A 24,539-nucleotide genomic window follows, 5' to 3' on the forward strand; every position below is an offset into this window, starting at 1 on the left:
CGCCGAGATGCTATTGATGATAGAAGCGCTACGTGGCTGAATAGCGCTCCAAGCGGAAGGATGTCTATGTTCTCGTCTGTTTTTCACGGATTGAGAATTGGTTTAGGCTTTCTGAGAGAGGACTTCCATGGACATGCTTTCTTTTCGGAAAAAGTTCAGTAGGGATTAATGGGAATGATGTACTGGTTAGCATGGCGTACAAATTAGCTTCAAAATGAACAAGAAACCTCGATGGCAATGATATAAATATAATAAATGTTAACATTCAACAGCACTCAAGTGAAAACTCTGGGTCTGTCCTAAAACCTAGTGAGTTGTCTACATAGACAGTGTTGTATGTCATAGTTTGTGCGCTCCTGACACGTGGCACGTAGGCTGTCCCAATTGATACCTTAAACTGGCCAAATTGTAAGTCAGCGTCGAATGGTTCCTCAACTACTAAGGCGATCCCCTGATCCATCGTGCTGAAATGCAGAGGCAACTCTAGAAACAGTGGTAAATAAACACCGCTCACCAGGGGTGTAGTGGGGGGGATCGCGGGGGGACACCGTCCCCCCACTTATTATAACAGGGGGGACGCGTCCCCCTCAGTGGTGTAGTGGGAGTGTGTAGCGGGGGAACACCGTCCCCCCACTTATTTTAACTGGATGTAGCTTTTGTTGAGACTGTTACGTCAAACGCTAGGTTTATACATGAAGCGTTAGTAATTCGCCAACTCCTGGCGATCGGTTCACTCAAGTGTCTTTCCATCTTCTTTCCCATTCAAACAGGACTTTGTGATGCTTTCACACTGCAGCAAGTGCACAGATGTTTGTGTACCCACAATCGAATAGGAATAGTAAATATTTTATTTACATCCCGTGTTATAACACTAAAGAGGTGTCAAACGAAAGTGTAAAACAGTGCTGAGCACTGCCAAAGAACCTTCTTAATTAACTCATTTTCCTAGACTGACAGACTTTCTAAAGTGGTGGCATAGATCCATATTAGCCACGTTTTCAACATTAATCAAAACAAAATGTTTGCACAACCTCCTTTCAAATGATTCTTTCCAGGAGATGTGGGACGCAGTGCCCTGCCAACCTGCCAGCAATCCCCACTTGTCTGTTACACTCAGATGGTCTTTACAGCAGCTGAGAAAAACTTGGTTCTTTCTCTCTCGCTGTCTCTCAGCACTTGAGTGCACCGTCTCTGGTTCTGTCAGGATGTGTGTGCACAGCCCCCAGGCCAAAGTCACTCATTTGTGCCACAGTTGCCAAGCAGCTGTTATAATGGATAGTTTAAAGCTGTAAAATTGCTGTTTTGCAGCTAGTGCTGCCTCAGGCTGCCGGGTCATAGCCCAGCTGCACAGGGTGCTGTGGTGCCCCTATCTGCACAGGACGTTGTGGTGCTCCTATCTGCACAGGGTGCTGTGGTGCCCCTATCTGCACAGGGTGCTGTGGTGCCCCTATCTGCACAGGGCGCTGTGGTGCCCCTATCTGCCATGAATGATGACCTCAGTCTTGCTGAGACAGGAAACATTGTATGCACCTTGAAGATTGACAATAAAACCACATTCCTTAATATACTGAAGTAATGTGACAGCACAGTCATGTGATAAGGTGTTCAGTAGTAATACACTGCACTCGGTTCAGGTGTGTCCAATGTGACCCTGCAAAGAATCATAGGGTTTGACACTAGAGAGAGAGAAAGAAACAAAAAATCCTGTAACAAATTTTGAATTTTAAGTCATTTAATGAATTGTGATGTGTAAACATGCATCTACATGCATGCATCATGGTCCACTGCATCATGGATAAAAGCTAACTTTACATACTATCACACACCAGCATTTGCGAACCTACACCTCTCCAAGTGTTCAACGCCTCGTTTATGCTGTTCAAACCTCCTTAGAATCAATATATTTCATTTTGCTCTGGCAAATCCTATTGCATATTATCCGGCACAGCATTATGCTCTAATCTCCTCATTCTCTGCTCAGTGCGTCTATGCAGAAGCTGTTGATTAACCCACTTATTCTAAACACAGCAAACATGATGTACGCTGCATTTAATTAGGAAGAAAACTCCAAATGAACATTTAGGCCAACATGGTAATTTTATTCAGGTCAAAGTATTTTAAATAACAAGCAGTTACATGCATTTCTTATAAAATCCTCCTGTTTCCTATGAAGATGTCACATGTAGCCCATGTTGCTTTTAGTTTCCCACCTTTTCTTTGCTTCAAAACTGAAAGGAAAATGAGACGGGTGTTAATAATCCTCATACGTCTGAACCTTAACCCTCATAGGTCTGTACCCTAACCCTCATACATCTAAATCCTAACCCTTATACGTCTAAACCCTAACCATAAACAGGCATGCTAGTATTTAAAAAGTGTGGGGAAAGCTGTGAATACACACATGCAGAGTGATAAAGTAGCCATATCTGTACACTCATCACATTATATTAAATCATTACAGTGTAAAAGATCAGATATACAGGATGAGGTAATGACTGCACGAGGGCGTGAGGTAATCAAACTGACCCCCACGGGACCCTGTTCTTCCTTCTCTGGGCAGCCTGTGATGCTTCTTCCTGCTTGGAGCGGGCAAAGTCACGGCTGTCAGCAGCCTGTGCGATTTTCACAGCCAGCTATTGAGAGGAAGAGGCGGAGAGGATCTTCATTAGGGGCAGAAGAACATCCTAGACTGCAGACCAACACCAGGGCTGTGAGCACACGTGCCTCCTCCCCACCTGTGATGGTTCCCCCAGTTATGACATACATGTATATGTTAGCCCACAAGAACATAAGCTTGTTAAGCAATTGATGCTTGAACAACGAACGGTCATACAGTCAAAAGAATGGTTCTGTTGAACCTCTGTTGAACCATTTGCTATAGTTTATAATATCATTCCATGAACTTCACCATTGCACTAAAGGAACACCACTACTGCAAACTGCAGCGTGCATTTGGAAAAATATAAACAGAAAGTGAGAAGACAACACATTTATATTACGTGGGCGGGAGGATGTGTGAGCAGTATAATACAGAAACTCTCAGGGGGCTGGAAAACGCAGACAGTTCTGTAGACACAAGGAGAACTGCCCTCAACCCACTCACCAGAGATAGGCTTATTACTGAACCATGAGAAACTCTGATAAACACCTCCAATAAATCACAAAACCTTTTCTCATTCTTTATTTTTCTTTTTTTGGATGGGTAGAGTGTGTGTGCAAAGGGGAGGGTAATTCCTCATAATACTGAAGAATACAATCAGGGAGAGAAGCGATTAAAAAAAAGCCTTTAAGTAATGAAGACTGGAAAAACCTGGAGAGAGCATGCAAGAGAGAAAAATGTTTCAATTATAATTAAGTGGGATAAACTTTATTAGAAAGAGTGAAACTAAAATATCGCCTAATGCATGCTGGGATTAGGAAGGTCAGAGGAAGCAGGCAGGAGAAATTAAACTCTAAAGGCTTTTTATCACCATATTTCAGGAACCAAGGGTGTAAAATGTTCTAATTTGGGATACATTAAAAGCCATAAAGGTCTTTCAAAAAGATTAATGGTACTTTGCTTGGATTTAAGATAAGGCCTTTAGCAGACTGGGAGAGCAGGCTTCTTGCTGGGCCCTCCAGGCATTCATCTATACAGTCACTTGGAAGATTTGTACAAGCGTCTGCATACCCTGAAGCTAACACACTATGACAGTTCCTTAATTCCTCACCATTTTTTTCCTCAAGGTTTTAAGAGCCATAAATCATGTTTTCTAGTCAGGCGTCACAGAAAGGGGAAGTCTAATGGGCGATCATGTTCATGTTTAGTGAAGATCCAGCAGGAGATAAGTCACACCAGGGCAGGGTTTGGAAGGCACAGAAAACATGCTTGCCATGATTGCAAATCGCACCTTTATTAAATTGTCGACAAATCTCAGCATGGTTCTAGCTTTCATATACAGAAAAAATGAATAAATAAATAAATAAAATCAATGACTAAAATGCAGCATTCTGTAAAGGGGAGTTGGTGATACTAACTGGCTGTTTTTGAAGTTTACACCCTGAGATTTATCTGCTTTTTCAGATTACCCAATTAGTCTCCAGTCCTGTGGAGAGAATTTAAAATTCAGAAAGGTCAATCAATCCAGATTCACAAAGAAACAACCTCCACATCCTAAAAAAATCCACCCGGCGCTCCACCCTTCTCCCAAAGTACGGACCCTCCTGTCTCATGCACAGAGGCAAACATTAAAGCCTAAGACAACCAAAAAAAAAAGTCTACAATCCATGATTGTCCTTACAAAGGCTCAACATTAATGTCAACCAAGTTACCTAGGAGACAGAACAGATCAAAGAGACGACAAAACAGTCCTCAAATGTCTGATTAATCAAGCCTTGCAAACAGCTTATTCCTTTTAGCCCGCATGCAAGTATGAAAATGAGATTCGGAGAGCAGTACATTGTGCAGATTTGTTCATTCTTATCAGAACAAAGCCGGCGGCAGCTTATTTCATGGATCAGTGGCGTCGTGGCGGAGCAGGAAGGCGAGGGGCAGGTGGCGCCCCCCTCCTCCTGTGGCGAGAACCAAGTTGGAGAAAAAAAAGTCAGTGTAAATTATCCTCTCATATTTTCTGTAATGTGACGATATTTTCCATTTGCTCTTGTTTGATCCACTTTTTCAGGGTTTATCTCTTTCTTTAATGTTGTCTATCCTCTGAAAGACACCCAAGATGACAAATACTTTCACAGCAGACACCAGTACAGAGGGAAAACACCAGTACAGAGGGAGAACACCAGTACAGAGGGATAACACCAGTGCAGTACAGGGGGAGAACACTAGTAGGGGGGGGAGACACACACCAGTATGGGGGGGAGAACATCAGTACAGAGGGAGAACACCAGTACAGAGGGAGAACACCAGTACAGTACAGAGGGAGAACACCAGTACAGTACAGAGGGAGAACACCAGTACAGTATGGAGGGAGAACACCAATATAGTACATGTACTGGGGGGGACACACACCAGTATGGGGGGAGAACACCAGTACAGTACAGAGGGAGAACATCAGTACAGAGGGAGAACACCAGTACAGTGCAGAGGGAGAACATCAGTACAGAGGGAGAACACCAGTACAGTACAGAGGGAGAACACCAGTACAGTATGGAGGGAGAACACCAATATAGTACATGTACTGGGGGGACACACACCAGTATGGGGGGAGAACATCAGTACAGAGGGAGAACACCAGTGCAGAGGGAGAACACCAGTACAGTACAGGGGGAGAACACCAGTACAGGGGGTGAACACCAGTACAGTACAGGGGGAGAACACCAGCATAGTACAGGGGGAGAACACCAGCATTGTACAGGGGGGAGAACACCAGCATTGTACAGGGGGGAGAACACCAGTACGGGGGGGGGGGGGGGGGGGGGGGGGGGGACATCAGTACGGGGGAGAACACCAGTACAGTACGGGGAAGAACACCAGTATAGGGTGGGGCGCACCAGTACAGAGGGAGAACATCAGTATGGGGGGTGAACACCAGTATGGTGTGACTACACTGTGACTAAGTTTTTCTTTTCTCCTCTTATCTCTCCCAGAGAAAATTACACAAACCAGTGTTTTATGGCTGAACTTTATGCTGTTGTATGGTAAAGACTACAAAATAAACCAAATTAAAACCCAGAATAAAAAAAAACAAACAAAAAAAAACAATTTTCTATATTTTACTTTAGAGTAAATCAGACTTCTTTTTTTTTTTACGTTTCCCCTGTTTGTCTCTTGGTATATTCTTGCTTATAAAAAAAAAAGTCTTGTAACACTGTGAATCTTGTGCAATTTTAGGAGAACTCTAACTGAAATGCATTCCTACATTTCCTCTCCCTGTGAAGAACCTTCCAATTAAAACAAGCAAGGGCTGGATTAACAAGGCTAGCATGGCTGCTGATGGCTAAATCACCCGGCGGGACGCTCTGCTGACTTTGACGGGTGAGAGATTAATGACCTAATTCCCTTATCACACCCCATAAAGCCTAAATAATGTGCCCTGGTCAACTCTGGCAAGCAGGGCTGTATGGGACTGGCATGAATATTGGGTCAGACTTATATCTCCATCCCTCCATCCATCAGAACAACCATCCATCCATCTACCTGTTTGTCTGTCTGTCTCAGTCCAGAAGAGTGAAAATACTTTGCCTCAGCCTCAAACTCCCAGGACTCTTACTCGAGTGTGAGGGAATAAAATGTGTGTGTGTGTGTGTGTGTATGTGTGTATGTGTATGTGTTGTGTTGGATAGCTGCTGAATTTCTTTCCATAGTACTCTCTGTCTTTACAAAAGAAACAACAATACCAGAATGCATGCCATGTATAAAAAAATGTACAAAGCATTTTGGCCTCTTGATCTAAAATGCTCTTTCAGGAACATTTTAGATCACGAGGCCAAAATGCCTTGTACATGTCTCAGTATATTAACTCTGAATAAGTGCAACATGGAACCCTCCAATGTCAGCACACTGTGCTATATACACACCACAGCGCAGATTACAACCACAAGCACAATGTTATTTAAAAGCAGAACACAAACACAATGTGCTAATACAATCACAGTGTGTAACACAACCACAAAAAACAAAAGGACAGACTGGATGTCTTTCCTGGGAACATGGAAGGATGCAATTAATTAGGTTAGTGATTGGTCAAGAAGACAAGGTTCCTGTAATCACCAACTTGACAAACAGCAAGACCTGCAAAGCAGCATTGCCTGCAGGGAGATCTAATGGAATGTTTTAGGCGTAGTACTGTGGTGTAGTCTGAGTGCTTCAGGACAATAATCTGATTCTACATACACAAGGCTGTCGTCTTCAAGGAACAAGGAAGAAAGGGAAAAAGAAAAAAAAGTCGGAAAGTTCATAAGCTTTTGTTCATGGTCCATTATCTCCCCTCTACTGAGTAGGCGAGACTTATTAGCAGTGCTTTGAACTCACACTTACAATAACGTGCCATCAACAGTTTTATAAGCTAATTAGAAAAACAGTTTAATTAATGACTGACTGGCAATAAAATGGCAATCATAAAAAAGGGAAGAAACTAAGGGTGCTAAGCTGCCACTACCACCAATTAGGGCTAATTACAAACAAATTATATATGTGTTTTGCTGTGGGCTTTAATTTAAAAAAAAGCTTTAATTAAAAGAGAAAACATGCTAATTAATTAAACAGCACAAAAATCTACATTGAAAAGTATGCTTTGTCTGTCAAGTAATTAATGAAATACAATAATCCAAATGAGATTCCCGAGCATTTGATAAAGACTTGGTGCCCATTTTAAACCCTTTTCAAAATTAATGGGCAAAAAATTTAATGTGAGTCATCCAGAGAGTTCAGTGGGTGATAAAACTGCTGAAGGAACAAAGACGAGAGTTGTTCCTTAACAGAGTCGCCGGAGGAGGCGATGGAGAGATCAAAGGATGTTGGCTGTATTACTCCAGAAACCAGAATACGACCACGTTACATCAAAATTATGTGCATTTGTCAAAATAACCTGTTTACATCGGGAGCTCAGGGATGCAATTTCGGGCGAAATGCCACTCTCCGTAAAAATGTTCACAAGGTGTCATCTGTGAAAGGCACCAGGCATCAGTATCTGAACCCACAACAACCGCCTGCTGTTGCAACTGCCCTAACGCCCTCACTACAGTGATGTGTCAGCAATTCTGGGGTTAAGATTCTCTTTCTTACACTACAAAGCTGCACTGCCAATGGGACATTTTGGTACACAAGAAACCCTTTGGCACCATCCTGTATGCGTAGAAAAGTGAAGGGTCTGGGGCAGCGGCAACAGGGCAGGGGCAGCGGAGCAGGGGCAGCACTCTGAGCCAATGCATTCATGCATTCATCTACCCTTCCTCACCCTCTTCCTCTGATTCTCTTTGCACTTTCTTCTTCTACTCTGTCAATACTCATCTTTAATTACATTTAATTCTTTCTGGTTTCTACATCTTGTGAAATGCAGTGACCACCCCACTCAAGCTTCTTTGGGACCAATAATGTGACATGTATGAAGGTAATGAGGTTAACAGCAAGTTCAGTGGGACCTCAGTTTGTTTAGCACTGCTCTAGCACTGCCTACATGACAGTTTACCTGATCATCTCCTCATTTAGCAAAATGAAGTCTCTTGGAATGAGCACTTACCTTCAAACCCCAACCCCCCTGCACCTACCCTCAAACCCCAACCCCCCTGCACCTACCCTCAAACCCCAACACACCTGAACCTACCCTCAAAGCCCAACCCACCTGCACCTACCTTCAAACCCCAACCCACCTGCACCTACCTTCAAAGCCCGAGGCCCTTGCACCTACCTTCAAAGCCCAAGGCCCCTGCACCTACCCTCAAACCCCAAGGCCCCTGCACCTACCCTCAAACCACAAGGCCCCTGGACCTACCCTCAAACCACAAGGCCCCTGGACCTACCCTCAAACCCCAACCCCCCTGCACCTACCCTGAAACCCCAACCCCCCTGCACCTACCTTGAAACCCCAACCACCCTGCACCTACCCTCAAAGCCCATTATGGAGTAATGTCTGTATATGGAACACCTCCATTGTGAAGACTGTGAATGAAATGACTGCAATTAATAAACATGATCAGACTCACCAAACCATTTTAATATGTCAGTAATAGACAAATCAGGAAATACATACCTCTGAATATTAAAAAAGGAATTGAGTAAAGACAAAGGAATGACAAATACAAGTAAGACTGGTGGAAAACCTGATCTGTATGGATAAAGGATCGTGTGAAGACTCCTGACAGAGGGTGACTCGGTTATATAATGCAGTCACTTAATGTTATGCTAATTAGGGAAATTAATTACTCCGTGTGAAACCCAAAGCTGTGTCAAAGAATGTACCATAATCAAAGAATGAAGACATGCATGTTCCTTAATTGGAACATGCGAAGCAGTTAAACTACCAAACTAACAGAATGTATTAGACGCTGAAAGCTACTCACAATACACCTTTGAGGTGGAGGACAGGATGACAACCAGATCTATAAACTTCCAGAGCTGTCACAATACTAAAGCTTTAAGCTGAAGTTTGCATTGCATCATGTAAACATATTGTGTGCAGAATTTTTAAATAACTTCATCATTAATGTTCAAAAAACATAAGAAGATTTAAAAACACTTTGAAAAATCTAAAACAAAAAGAGTTAAAGGTATTATGAGACACTTGAAATGCGCTTCTTGAGCAGACCTCAAACAACCGGAATTATCCAACCGTGCTGCTTTCAGCACTTGGGCAAAGATAAAAGCCCAAAGATGGCTACATTTGCACATCTTCAAACGCTTTTACCAAACTGCGTTAAAACACGAATTAAAGGGGAAAAAGCGAAATATTCTGAATTGATTAAAGAGGCTAAAACATGACAGCGACAATCCATTTACAACCGAGAAGCTTGTGTAGACTCCACATGTCAAACAGCATTTCTTTAAAGTGATATTGACTATTTGGAGGAATGAGCAGGTTCTGTATTACATTACCTTACCCTAATACATATATTACTCAATGGGGACCAGTTAACCCAGTTCTCAGGAGTGATTATTAAAATATGGGAGCTCCAAACACACTTCTCAGTCATTGTCTCACTCAATTAAATGCCTTAATTTAACATTGTGTTACTGTATAAACATGTTAGAATGTATGGTATTCTATATATTCATAGATACAGACATTATTAGGACCTTGAAATTGAAGCTTGCCACAGTTGGGATTATTGATCACTAAATAGCCCATCCTGTCACTTTGAAATGGCAGCATCTTTGACACCGTTTAGGAAGACTTGGGCGCTCGGCAAACGAGTAGAGAGCTGCGATAATCAGCACTGGCCAGATTAGAAATTAGGCCGTAAAATGTGGCGCTAACCCCCAAACTGCCCCCAGGGCTTGAGGCCACATGCATCTGTGTTTATCTGCTGCTCATGGGGGAATAGTGGGCAGCTCGTGGAGGCCTCATTGCACTGAATCATCACAGAGGCACAAATGACATGAAGACTCATCCAACATTTACAGCAATATTCAACACAGAAAGACTCATAAAAGGGTCCAACTCATTCATTAACAGAATGCACATACAGGATTAGAGGTGTGTGCTATGTGAGGACCTGAACTCCACCGTCTGGTGTGAGGACCTGACCTCCACCGTCTGGCGTGAGGACCTGACCTCCACCGTCTGGCGTGAGGACCTGACCTCCACCGTCTGGCGTGAGGACCTGACCTCCACCGTCTGGCGTGAGGACCTGACCTCCACCGTCTGGCGTGAGGACCTGACCTACTCCGCACACAAGGAGCAGATGAGAGCGAGCAGACTTCACAAAGTCTCCTTATACACACTAGTGTTATAGGAACCATAGGCAACAAAGCTCAGAAATGTCAACCAAAAAATAGAGTAGCTGTGCCAAACTAACTGCAATGGTGTGGGTATGTGGAAAAATAACACTGCATTAAGAACACTGAATTAAGCTTTCATAAAATTTTTTGTTGTGTAGGACAGTTAGTATTGACCAAACTGTCATGAAAATAAGTGGCATTCACATTTATTATGGGCTGTATTTATGACTGATAACAGGTGTCAGAGTTAGGCTCTTGCTTTCATTCACATGTCATCAGGATGTTTCAGAAGGCTTTTGTATCAATTATTCTCAGTGAAAACAGCTCAAAATAAAGCACATTCTGTCAATGGCTTTTCACTGTGCATATACTGAAAGCATGATGAATTGATATCTGCCATTTCTTAGAATTCTTTCCAAGTAAACAGCCGGAGCTAGATCCACCTAGGAGAGAAAAGATAAGACCCTTCGACATGCTCCACAGATAAGCGTGAGAGACAACAGTCTGGATTACGCCCATAAACACTTCCTGGAAGGGAAATGGACCGAGTCACAAGCACACTGTCTGTCTGATGGTTATAGAGGTGGCATAGATGTTAGGAACATGGGTATCACATTTTCACACTCTTCCTGACAGAAACACAGGGCAGAACTGATTATGGGGAATTTACTACATGATGTTAACTAGATTAACCTTCTCCACGCATGAGCATTATTATATTATAGTATTATATTATATTATTATACTTTAAGATTCTGGTTGGCTTCAGTCTCTTCAGCTACAATTTCTATCAAATATGAAAATTGACTATAACTGAATTTGTAGCATTGAAAATGAAAAGCAACTGAAAATAAATCAGCTTGAAAAACAAATTCAGTTGTCTTTAAAATGGCATTACAATATAGCGATGACATCACAATACAAAAATGATAATGCAATATAGTGATGGCAAGGAGGATCCAGTGAGTGGTAAATAAAAAAACAGCGTAGTGCATAAGATATTGTATAGTGGGCCAGTAAGATATCGGATAGTGGGCCAGTAATGGCCAAACTTTTATCAATGAGAAGCTTCAGGTCATGCAGTTGAACATGTCAATGTAATGGTAAAGGAATTACATTACTTTGATGTTTAACGTCCATAGCAGTGTCCCACGTCTGCTCCAAAATGATATTTCATTAAATCACAGTGTGAATTCTATTGGTCCATATTTAGGTGAAGAATTTCAACATTAACAAGATATCATTTGTTTTCAATTGACAATTGTTTGGCATCCACACTCTAAATGGCTTATTGCATTTCCAAGCATGGGGTTAGGGTGACCAAAGGTAGAGTTGTAGAGTTAGGGTTAGGATATGTGGGCTTAGCATTGGGGATTTAGTTAGGTTATACAAAGTTAGTGTGAGGGTTGGGGTTAGAGATTGCAGAGTTAGCGTGAGGGTTGGGGTTAGGGTATAAAAATTTAGCGTGAGGGTTGGGGTTAGGGTATAAAAATTTAGCATGAGGGTTGGGGTTAGGGTATACAGAGTTAGTGTGAGGGTAGGCAGTCATGGCCTGGTGGTTAGGGAACTGGTCTTGTGACCGGAGGGTCATGGGTTCAATTCCCAGACCTGAGGCCATGACTGAGGTGCCCCTGAGCAAGGCCCTTAACCCTCAATTGCTCACTTGTATAGAAATGTAAGTCGCTCTGTCTGCCAAAATCCCGTAAATGTAAATGGTAGGGGTTAGGGTAGATAGTTATTGTGAGGGTTGGGGTTAGGGTATATAGAGTTAGTGTGAGGGTTGGGGTTAGGGCATATAGTTAGTGTGAGGGTTGGGGTTAAGGTATATGCTCTTGAGACTGGAAACACTGGCTGGAGCGGGTTGAGCACCCGTACACTGTTCTCATGAATCATGATATGTTAAAGTGTGCTGAGTTTAGTCCAAGCTCAGTGGCCATTGTTTCCCCCCTTGTTTTCCAGGCTTCAGCAAGAGCCCTAACCCCTAACCCTTAGTCTCTCCCTGACAGCATCCACAGAGCTCTGAGGCCTCTATTATTCACATGCTCCATTACAGCACCATAAGATTGGACATTGTGGAGCACATACGAAAGGCTCACAGAACAGACCATGTCAATGCTGCATAGATGCCATGCGTGTTGTCAGCACCTTCATGAAAACTCAGCATGTGCTCCATCTTCCACAGAGCAATGGGCTGTTGGAATGATTAAACTAGGCCAGGCGTACTCAACTAAATTTGTCTGCGGTTCAATTTTGGCAGATACCTGTGACCAGAGGTCCGGTGTGGCGGGGATGGCGAACGCAAGTTGTTGAGCGGGGGGTGGGGGGGGTGGCGGCGAACGTAACACTCGTGACGGAGTGAAATAAATGCTACGGTTTTGTTTTGGTCCGTATCCAGTTAATCAGGAATGAGATTGGGTCCGGACAGGACTGCGTTCGTGTCCGGATCCGGACTGCGGTCCGCCAGTTGAGTACCCCTGAACTAGGCACTCGCCAAGTTCCTGCATTACTACTGCATCCAAAACCAAGTGGATTTAATACACACAAAACTCCCTCACACTCATCCATAGAATTAATGGAATTAATAAATAAATTAATTAATGAATTAATGGCTTTCCAGTGTGTGCTAAGCTCAAGATCTAATTCTTTAACCCTCTATTTACCCCTAACACTCTTTAACCCTAACACCCACTCTTTAACCCTTAGTCTTTAACCCTAACCCTCACTCTTTAATCCTAACACTCACTTTAACCTTCAGTCTTTAACCCCAACACTCACTTTAACCATCACTCTTTAACCCCAACACTCATTTTAACCATCACTCTTTAACCCCAACACTCACTTTAACCATCACTCTTTAACACCAACACTCCTAAACCTAACCTTCCCTGTCCCCTTCCAACAGCCCTAACCCTAACCCTTACCTAATTCTCTTCCCCACCTAACTCCAAATCCTAACCCCTTTTCCCTCCTATAGCCCTAAACCTAGCCTTTCCCCTTATCTAGCCTGCATCCTACCTTTCCCTTTGTCCAACCCCAATCTTAACCCCTCCCCCTTCTTCAGCTCTTTTTACCTCCTCCTCATTTTAAATCCTCCTTAGGAGTTGGTGAGCCAGTGCACCTACAGGTTTCAGACCATTGTTTGAAAACAACCCTAGCCAAAAACCTAACACTCACTCTTTCCTATATGAGTGAAGCCTTAGACATACTGGCAGTGGATGACTGGATGATGTGCAGCCACTAGACCTTTGATATAGTGTGTGTGTGTGTGTGTGTATGAGAGAGAGAGCCTCCAGAGAGCAATGCATACCTGAGTGTGTGTGTGTGTGTGTGTGAGCCTCTCAGCAGATGACAGTGGAAACTGCACTACTGTACACCAGGCAAACCTCTGCCTTCACCAGGCCTGGTAAAAGCTTTCCTCATTTTATAGATCCCTTTAAAATAATCAAGCAAATGAACCCTGGAGCACACTGTAAAGTTCCATATACAGAGTTCCATGTCTTGTGGTTTTTCTCTCCATGCAGGAGATTCAGCCCCTGCTTGATTCTCCAGGTCCCTTACATCCTTGACCCCACCCTCATCACAGACTTCCAGTGGACACACCCAGCTCACCTCACCTTGACCTTGAAGGAGACTGCAGTCAAGGTACAATGGCATTATATTAGCTCTCTGCCATACTGGCCCCAGCCACTGGAGGGAGCCCTCACCAGAGATTTAGTTTACCTTTTGACTTCTTGTTTGTCACCTGTGCTTGGGTTCATTCCTATTATTAACCTTCATAATTATACACATTTCTGTGTTTTCTGACCTTACAAGGTCTTGCCAACTATCTAGTGAGCATTTCAAAGCTTTTCTACAGTTTGTGTTTATGACTAATGTAATAAAGTGAGTCCAAACTTGAATCCGCATGGTCTCCTTATTTCCCCTCCAGCTGAGCTGGTGTTAGTGTATATGTTATCACAGTTACACTGCAGGCTAGTAAATCTATAACCCAGGCATATTGTCAAAGTAGAACACACAATGCTCAAATTCTGTACTGCCTTCATAGGTATCCAGGCATTACAGATTCTATATTGTTCACACTTGAAAAATTTTTTGTAGTGGATGGTGGTCCATCAGAACTGCTTCACCTAGTGGTCTTTCGTTTCAGCTCTGTAGTCCAGCAGTGGAACTACAATTAAAACAATGCCTATGAGGGTAAAGTGAATTAGGGCAGAATTTAAGAGTGTTTATGTACTGTATATATATGGCATCACAACCCTTTTTATACCATAGACTCCTATTTTGGGTTACCATAAATAAGTGATCAAATTAATACGTTTTATATGTTTTATACAAATATGCCCACTTTATATGCAATGACTACTCCCTCTCTTTTGCACAAAATTTACAATGGAGCAAGATACAGCTGGAAACAACAGAACTGCTAGCTGTTTACTTATGGGAAGAGGCAGGACTACATATAAGACATGATTCCAGTGTGGTTTCACCAGTTCAGACTGGTCAATCACTTGTGATATTCTTGACCCTAACTCTGGGACATTATTAACCCTAACCTTAACCCTGGGGCATTCTTAACCCTAACTCTGGGACATTATTAACCCTAACCCTAACCCTGGGGCATTCTTAACCCTAACTCTGGGACATTATTAACCCTAAACCTGGGACATTATTAACCCTAACCCTAACCCTGGGGCATTCTTAACCCTAACCCTGGGACATTATTAACCCTAACCTTAACCCTGGGGCATTCTCAACCCTAACCCTGTGGCATTCTCAATCCTAACCCTGTGGCATTCTCAACCCTAACCCTAACCCTGTGGCATTTTCAACCCTAATCCTATCCCTGTGGCATTCTTAACCCTAACCATTTAATCTGTACTGTGCACATTATGTCAGAGCTCCTAAGTGTTCACAAAATTAAACTGTGTATGAAAACTGTATATGAAATATGTGAGTGACTGCTAATGTAGATATGGTAAAATCAGGCTAAATATAAATAAGGCTAGTTAATATTTATATGTTAAAATAAGGCTAGTTATAAAATAAGGCTAGTTTCTTTGCAGTCCTTTTTTGCTCAGTTCAGTTTACTACAAGTGATGATGAACGTCACTGGCACAAATGATATGACAGCATCAAAACCTTAACCCTATAGCTAACTTGACAATTTATGTTTTTAGCGATCACTGAAGCTTGAAGTTTGGAGACATGAAAGCTCCGGTTGCTATAACGGCCTCAACTCCAGGAATGTCTTTCTCACAGCAATCACACATGTGCAAGTGTTACATTTTCAGCCAAATTAGCTGAACTGCTTGATCCCAGGTACCTTTCTAAGATGTGCCACTTTAAAACTGGAGGCCTCACATTTAGTCACAAGTACACTTCAAAGGCCCAAACTCACGCCTTGAAAGCTTTTTTGGATCTTGGCTTGAGAGCTTTGTGCCCATCATTAAAAGAAGAGCCAGAAGTGTTGTAGCGGGTGTGCAAGGGAGGGGCTTCCATTAACTCCCACCAAAAAGGGCTTGGAGAGGTTCCGCCCCTGCTGGATGGGGCAGGCGTGGGGCGCACAGGGCTGTTTGCGTGCTGCATGTTCAAGTTAGCCGCGTCTGTGTCTTTGCAGGGCAACGCGGCTATGGACCCATTAGACTGATTTGTCACAGTCAGAGCTTCCCCAACCACCTCCAAGATGGCTGATCAGCGTGACATACCTCGCGAGAAGCCAGCCTGTCACTCAACTCTTCAGCTTCCCTGTAGTCCCCCTCAGCGATGGCGTTCTCTATGCTCCTTTCCAGGCCTGACTGGAGATGAGAGAGGGAGACATAAAATGAAGTGATTTTCAAACAGAAATAGAAGGGGAGAAAGAAGAAAAAAATCAAAGAGCAACTTTAAAAGTCCCTGAGGCCTTCGTTTTTAAAGTGACTGCCATTACACCAAAGATGTAGATTTTTTTCTCACAAATGAAAACATTATTTGATTGAATATTACAGCAAAAATAATCTTTCAGGAAGGCTACAGGAAATTAGGAAAAAAACACAAAGCATTGGCTTAACCTTCTGATTGTTTGCTTGAACCTAGAAGAGCTTACAGATCAAAAATCACAAAATTGAAAGAAACATAAAATAAATATCTTAAAAATATATTCAACTCTGATTTCACTGCATACAGTGTCAATAAAGTTCTTATTGTTCTCTGAAGATGGGGAAAGGTGGCTGGGAAAAACTGAAATGACCAGACATAATTGTAGTGCCCCCTACATGCAGTTCTATTAGGCCATTATGATCAGACAGCCATATAAGGCAAGGCAAAGTAAGGCAAGTGTATTTATATAGCACCTTTCTTACACACGCAATTCAGAGTGCTTTACACAAGAAAAGAAGAAGCTTATTACGACCCGAGGTCTATCACTTTGGGAAGGTCATTGCACACAAAATATAATACATAAAAATTAAAAATAAAATTTTAAAGGAATTAAAATAGAAATTAAATAATGAAATCAAATAGAAATTAAAATTATTACAATATAAAGATAAATAAAGAAGATAAAATTATTAATAGATAAAAGTTAAAGAAGATAATAATAAAAAACCAATAAAACTGGAAACAAAGAAAATAAATAAGAAAATTAGAATAAGTAAAGGATAAGTAAAAAAAAAAAAAATAGGCTAGATTTATGGTACCTACACTAACCAAAAGCCAGTTCAAATAAGTATGTTTTTATCTGGTATCTGGTTTTTATAAGGCCATTACGAACAAACATAATTATAGCGCCCCCTACATACAGCTGTATATGGCCGTTATGATAAAACATAATTACAACTTACAGCGCCCCCTAAATATAGCTATATAAGGCCATTATAATCAGACATAGTTAAAGCGCCTCCTAGCTGTGCACTGTTTTGGATGTACCTCAAAAAGGTTAATTTGCACAAAAAGGCTGAGAATCAATGTAAAAATGTTGGTACATACCAATATGGTGGAAAATAGCATTTCTTAATATTTACATTTACATTTAAATAGTTTGTTATCCAGTTTTATATTAACTACAGACCAGTGCCAACAGCTACATCATAAGTAGGCAATCTTAAGTAATGATAAGTAAATGGCCAGACAATTCTGAGGACAGACAGTAACCACTCAAATCGCATCTCCACATGGACACCGTTCAGCACGGAACTTGGCACATATATGTCTGCCTGGTTAGAATTGCATAACTGTTCAATGGAATGACTTTGTTCCCTTGTGGCCAATTCCAGAACTGTAATATGTCCTGTTAAAACAAACAAACAGCAGTTCAAACTATTCAAAGTTCTGATTTTGTCAGAGTTTCTAAGCAACAACTGTCTTATAGTTTTGAAGAGAACCCATCAGTGACACAAATACATTCTGGCCCTGATTTCCACAAGACTGATGAATGTAATGCGAAATCAAATTTCACAAGCACGAGTTCCACTTGGAAACCTTAAGCTGTAAGTCATTAGCAAGTTAGCAACATGCCACACTAAGCTTGACTCATCTGCTCAGCTTGTGGCAGTCATACTATGGAGCATAAAACACAGGGGATGGGAGACTAGCCACAAAGCAAAACCGGCAGGAGTCTAACTACTTATGTTACTACGTCCAACTACTTATGTTACTTATGCCTGTTGCTTTTCAATACTCAAAATATGTTTGAGAATGTCACCAATGTCCTTGGTTCATTAATCTCATATACTATCCTGTGGCTAAGGAAATCCAGAAGTAGCGTGTTCCCTGGACACAGTAAAAGCATTTGAAAAAGCTGCATGGAGCATTTATGATATTAGGAAATATTGGCTTTGTCCTGAAACATCTCCTGGATTTGTCTGACATAATCCTGACCCAAAGTATCAGTAACCAAGAAATTATATTCACAGCATTTTCCACTCTCATGAGGCACAAAGCAAATCATCTTTTCTCTCATGCTGTAATCTCTGAACTTCAAACTCAGAACAAGGTTCCCATGCAGATGGCCTCTTATTGCAACTGTCAGACAGTATTATGTGTTCCTGATACTGTCAAGATCATTTCTGGATATTAATGATCATGAATGTTTCCCTCTTAACAGCCTAGCCATACAGATTACCGAGATTAGCAAGTTTCGTCTGTCTAAAACTGATTTCACATATTTAGAACATCTCTTAAAGTTTTTTTGGTTCACATGGCAAATATTATATAGCTCATTTCTAAAGTCAAATCAGGCATTCAGAGAAGGCATATGCTACACCCTAGTAGGCCCGACTGTATTAATATTTCAATTTCTATTTCCCAGATTTTTTATTTATCTTCCTGGTTTGTTTAGCTTGAATTGCTAAACTGTGCTATTATTTCCAGGACATTTTCTTTAACATTAATACATATAGGGCTCACTCTCATATAGGGCATATATCTAATTATATTATTAATTAACATAACATGTTTAAGAATATTTTATTTTATATGAATGTGAACCTCTGTTTATACCAACATGCTTACGTACAAAATTGATGGTAGATGTTTTTGGGGAGTTTTTTTGGAACTGTCACGGTGAGCCAGTCCCTCCAAACCAAGGGAGACGCCCACTTCCTCATGAACACGCCCTCAGCCACTCCCACTCCCTCATGCACACAGCCCCCGGCCACTCCCACTCCCTCATGAACACGCCCTCAGCCACTCCCACTCCCTCATGCACACACCCCCCCGGCAACTCCCACTCCCTCACACATATGCCCTCAGCCACTCCCACTCCTTCGCACATGCCCTCAGTCACTCCCACTTCCTCACGCACACACCCTCAGTCACTCCCACTTCCTCAGGCACACGCGCTCGGCCACTCCCTCATGCACACACCCTCAGTCACTCCCAATCACCCTCCTACTGACACGCCCCACACATCTGACTCGTATTCCTTTCTCTAATCTCTGCTAGCACTAAACCCACATGTCCAGAGCACCAGTGCTGCACACTGAGCCATATTGAGTGGAGCACAGTTGTCAGGACTTTACTTAATGCGCTTTGCGCTGTGACTTCGTTTCACATTGAGAGACTGCCGCTCTGTTTGTGTGTCTTATTGTATATGTCCTCACTATGGTAAAGATGCTCCAATGCCAGTAATTGATTATGATTAAGTAACCAAAGTTGGCCAAATGCTCCCTGTCTATACCCGTTTTCCTCCCTTCTAACTAGGCTGTGTGTCTGTGTGTGTGTGTGTGTGTGTGTGTGTGTGTGTGTGTGTGTGTAGGTGAAGAATATTGCATGCAGGTGACTAAATACAACATTAGGGTACTTTAGTAAGATACTGAGGGGTTAGAGTTAAGGTACTTTAGTAAAATACTGAGGGGTTAGAGTTAGGGTTAGGGTACTTCAGTGAGATACTGAAGGGTTAGAGTTAGGGTTAGGGTACTTTAGTAAGATACTGAGGGGTTAGGGTTAGGGTACTTTAGTAAGATACTGAGGGGTAGGTAACACTGAGCACTGAGATTTTTGAAATGTTGAAATCATCATGTCACCTACAAATCTTAAATCAATGCTTCCAAATTGTATTCCCCGGGTAGCCCCACACAGTTAATTCTAGACAGTCTTGCCTATGCTTAGTTCATACTAACACTTTCTCTGACTAGTACTCAAAATACAAATGGATGGGCATTCGATTCTCATTCTCAGCATTAAATTAGAACATCTTACAATTGTTATTGACTTCAGTGTGCAGGAGGGTTTGACTACAGATATTTCATTGTAAAAATAAATAAATAGAAAATCCACCTCACATTCAAAATCTTCAAACTGAGAGAACAGACTCCATCGCAACATCCCCACGAGATTAAGGTAATCTCATCATTAAGGTAATCTCATCATTAAAGAGAATTATTTCTATCCGGGTCTTCTCAGTGCCACATAGAAGAAAGGACGAGTCTTCAAACTGTCACTCATGCTTCATGCGGAGAACAATGACATCACTGCAAGCTCCAGAGGAAAGAAGGTACATAAAAATGGTTTTGGCTTTGGTGCAGAATTCGGACATCCAAAGCTGTGACACATTAAGATGGCAAAAAGCAGCATTACCTTGAGAGGAGGCCTACTACAGGCAGGGGGCTGAAATCTGTCATTGGCACCAAAATACTGTGTTAGTTCCTTCCAGTGTTTCACATGAGCCTTTTGCCTGCAAAAGGAGACAACGGTAGCAACCAGTTGTGACAGACCACTTTGAACACTTTGTTAAATTATTTTTTATAACATTTATGTATTTGTTCTCTTTTGGAGGACCCACTGAAAAGCTGGGTAGATGTTTCATTTGTAATCCTGTGCTTCCTTCACTAAGCACTCTTCATCTGTCTGTCACACATCAGCAATCTCCCAAAGTTCATGTTACTTCACGACTGCATTCCCTTCACTGGCTTCTAGTAATTTAAAACCCTGATGCCTGCATACAAAGCCAAAAATGGAGCAGCATGATGACATGATGACAACGGTCAAAGCACGTATCATTGTCTCATATAGACCTTATTTTGCACTTCTAGGTATAAGCATTGATGCCTGTTCTATAAGCAGTATTCTAGTTCAACAGTATTTTTAACCTACTGTACTGGCTAGGATGCATTCCATGAATACAAGACAAAGCACTTTTGTTAGGGTTAGGGTAAAAGTGTCTGCATAATGCAGACATGCATAATGCAAACATGCATGATCACCACTCTCCACATATATAGATCAGTAACTGGGCTGTATCACCACAGCTCCACATATATAGATCAGTAACTGGGCTGTATCACCACAGCTCTGAGAAGGTCTGGCTCTCAGTCTCAGGTCTAATTCATCCCAAAGATGTTCTATCGGGTTGAGGTCAGGACAGTAAAGTTCATCCACACCAGACTCTGCCATCCATGTCTTTATGAACCTTGCTTTGTGCACTGACACACAGTCATGTTGGAAGAGGAAGAGGCCAGCTCCAAACTGTTCCCCAAGTTGGGAGCATGGAATTGTCCAAAATGTCTTGGTATGCTGAAGCATTGAGAGTTCCTTTCACTGGAACTAAGGGACCAAGCCCCACTCCTGAAAAACAACTCCATACCATAATCCCCTCTCCACCAAACTTTACACTTGGCACAATGCAGTCAGACAAGTACCGTTCTCCTAGCAATCACCAAACCCAGACTCATCCACCAGATTGCCAGATGGAGAAGCATGATTCATCACTCCTGAGAACGCACCTCCACTGCTCTATAGTCCAGTGGTGGCGTGCTTTACACCACTGCATCCAAGGCTCTGCATTGCAGTTGGTGATGTATGGCTTGGATGCAGCTGCTCAACCATGGAAACCCATTCTAATCTGAAGGCCACATGCAGTTTTAATGTCTGCAGTGATTGACTCTACAGAAAGTTGGTAGTGATTGGAACATCTGATTCCAATAATTTGGATGGGTGAGCGAATACTTTTGGAAATATAGTGTATAAAGATCAGTAACTGGGCTGTATCACCACAACTCCATGTATATAGATCAGTAACTGAGCTGTATCACCGCAGTTCCATGTATATAGATCAGTAACTGAACTGTATCACCACAGCTCCATGTATAAAGATCAGTATTTGAGCTGTATCACCACAGCTCTCATCCAGAACCAAGACAAAAAAGTATTTATCTGCTTTGTTTTGCAGCTGAATATCCAAATTCCCCTCATTCTGTTTTGTTGCGGTTGACCTGAAGAAGGATACATTTGCAAACGCTTTCTTTTTCTCAGGACAATTTAGCACTGCAAAGACCACCAAACATCCTTGGACAAACTCCGCATTATAGAATGCCTGATGGTTTCATGCAGTGTTGTGGGATCACAAAGCTGGTCCTGACTGCTACATCCCTGGACACGTGCAGCACTGTAAGAAATCTTTGCTACCTTTGCAGCAAATTTTCAGACACCCGTGCCCCGTTCTTCATCAGACAAGTTCTTGTACGTCTCTACATGTTTACTCTCGTAATGGTGATTCAAACTGTAATCCTTAAACACAGCTAATTGTTCTCTGCAAACTAAGCACACAGCTTTAAATTTTACTTCTGTAAGTGAATTTTTAGAAGTCCATTCCTTGTTAAAAACTGCATTATGTATCAATCATTCTTTGTTACTGTCAGCTGACATATAGAGCTAAGAGCTGATTTCTTGAAAGCTGAAGTTTTATTTCATGCACTTATCACAGTTTAGTATGTGTCACACATTTACTTTTGATTTCTAGCACGATCTCATGAGGGCCGGTCAGAGATAGTGGGCCATACAATGCCGAGGTCTGGTTTAGTTAATACCTCGTTTCCATTCTTAAACCTGATCAATGCACATAAATTTTGTCCAAAACCTAACTGAACTACTTCTTTAGCTTTAGAAGCCTGTTTATTTAGATTTAAAATGAGTGGTCATACGCACAATTTCTTCTTAAAGTTATCAGTTGAGTCACAAGCCTCGTGCACTCTGTTTACATGCTCCATAAGTGCTTATGACAGATATATTAAGTGTAACACAAACTCATGCCTTCAGTTATTTGCTTCATCCATCCATATTTCAAACATTTAAAGGGATACTAAAATCAGATCAGTATTGTGAGGTGCAAGAACTATCAGACCAGAGATGAATTTGCGACAGTAGCCTGATGTCAAATGGGAAGACCCATTGCCTGGCTGGTGTGTTAGATCCATACCTTATTCTCTTGTTCACAATGTGGCTACAACTTCTCTCAGAGAACGGTAATGATGGGCAAAGACTGAATCTAGACTGAACCATGATACCTGTTTAAAATATCTCACATTTACATTAACGCTATTACTCAGGATCTGGTTCTGCACAAACATGTCCTCACTGTACCTCTTCTCTTCAGAATCATCCTGTTCTGTCCCACCTGTGTGCAAGAGGAAAAGGAACCTGAAGCCATAGGATATCTCTACAGACTATAATTAGCCATAATATTTTGATAAATCTGAAAAATAGCAATTGCAAACATCACATAAAAGATATATACCTGTTTTCTTCTAGACACACATCATTTACCTTTTTGTTTATGTATTTTCCTCTTTGTTTTTCGTTGAGGCCGTTTCATCTTCTGGACCTCCTTTTCCTTCTGAATGGCTTTAAATTTCTACAATGACAATTTGGATGTTATCCAACTAAAAGTAACTAGGATTGTACGTTTGTCTGCATTAGGCTACTGGAAAGATGATTAGACATTAAAGAAGATGTAAATTAGCTAAAATTCAGTAATCCTAACCCTATTGTGTAAAACGTGTGCATGTTTTAATGCATATTTTAATCTCGGTTCTGTTGACTGTTACACTGAAACATGGAAAAAAAATAACTGGACCATGTCATTTCACTAGCTGCACTACTCAAAGCTTGCATGTTACGCCTGTTGCACTGTCGCCCCCGACGACACACACAAACGTTCATACATGGTAAAACGGATCTACCCACCTGCCACAAATCTGGACGTACTGCGGGTGCACAGGCGTTCAGATGCGCGTGCTCCTGCGCGTGCCCCCTACTGCACCGCTCTTCACGCTCAGACACTACACACTCACACAACGATGCGCAACCGGTAATTTGGTCAGTCGTCTCGGCCTGTCTGTCAGTTTCACGTTGAGTGTTTTGGCCGCCATCATCGTCTTCATCGGCACTTAATTCCGTCTCATCCAGACCCTTCGGCAGTAGTCCGCTGTACATGTTGTAGCAGCTAGTGAAGAAACCTCTGTAATTCTGTTCCTAGTTGCATTGAGAAGCCAGCTATACAAGTATAGCTATAGTTAGACTGATTGTTTTGAATGTTAGCTGGAAGAATGTGTAGTTTCAGCCCACTGATACGTAATCCTCAATCTACAATAACACCACGGGCCATCATTTTGTAACACTTGTTATTGTCGATGGCTTCCGTATTTTAATAAGGAGTGATGCTATTGGATGAAAGGGCTCCGCCAATCTGTAGTAACAACCAAACCGATTCGTCGATACAGCTGTTATATTCTGTCCGTCTTTAAATCCTTCGTAGTTATATAAAGCGAATCCGACAGCTCGTTCTTGTAATATATGTTAGCGAGTGTGAGAACCTCTCATAGAATAGCATAGGAAGGAGATATTATTAAACATTAACACCTTATATTACGCAAGATCATTTCTGCAGCGCCACTGATAGTGGGACTGTGTTATAAAG

The 24,539-nt window shown here is 41.9% G+C and overlaps 1 protein-coding gene across 1 annotated transcript; it reads right to left on the reverse strand.

The window, feature by feature from the left end:
• Positions 1 to 1,857: 1,857 nt before the first annotated feature.
• fam204a (family with sequence similarity 204 member A) lies at positions 1,858 to 24,270 on the reverse strand. The gene is made up of 7 exons (XM_076974280.1): positions 23,807 to 24,270; positions 23,387 to 23,474; positions 23,204 to 23,237; positions 20,423 to 20,519; positions 16,075 to 16,164; positions 2,527 to 2,633; positions 1,858 to 2,228 (listed from the first exon to the last, which is right to left on the reverse strand). Exons 1-7 carry the CDS (start codon positions 24,053 to 24,055, stop codon positions 2,177 to 2,179), a joined length of 717 nt encoding a protein of 238 aa, XP_076830395.1. The 5' UTR covers positions 24,056 to 24,270; the 3' UTR covers positions 1,858 to 2,176.
• Between the last annotated feature and the right edge of the window lie 269 nt (positions 24,271 to 24,539).

The sequence above is a fragment of the Brachyhypopomus gauderio genome, chromosome 15 (genome assembly GCF_052324685.1).
Source record: "Brachyhypopomus gauderio isolate BG-103 chromosome 15, BGAUD_0.2, whole genome shotgun sequence".
In the NCBI taxonomy this organism is placed as follows: Eukaryota; Metazoa; Chordata; class Actinopteri; order Gymnotiformes; family Hypopomidae; genus Brachyhypopomus; species Brachyhypopomus gauderio.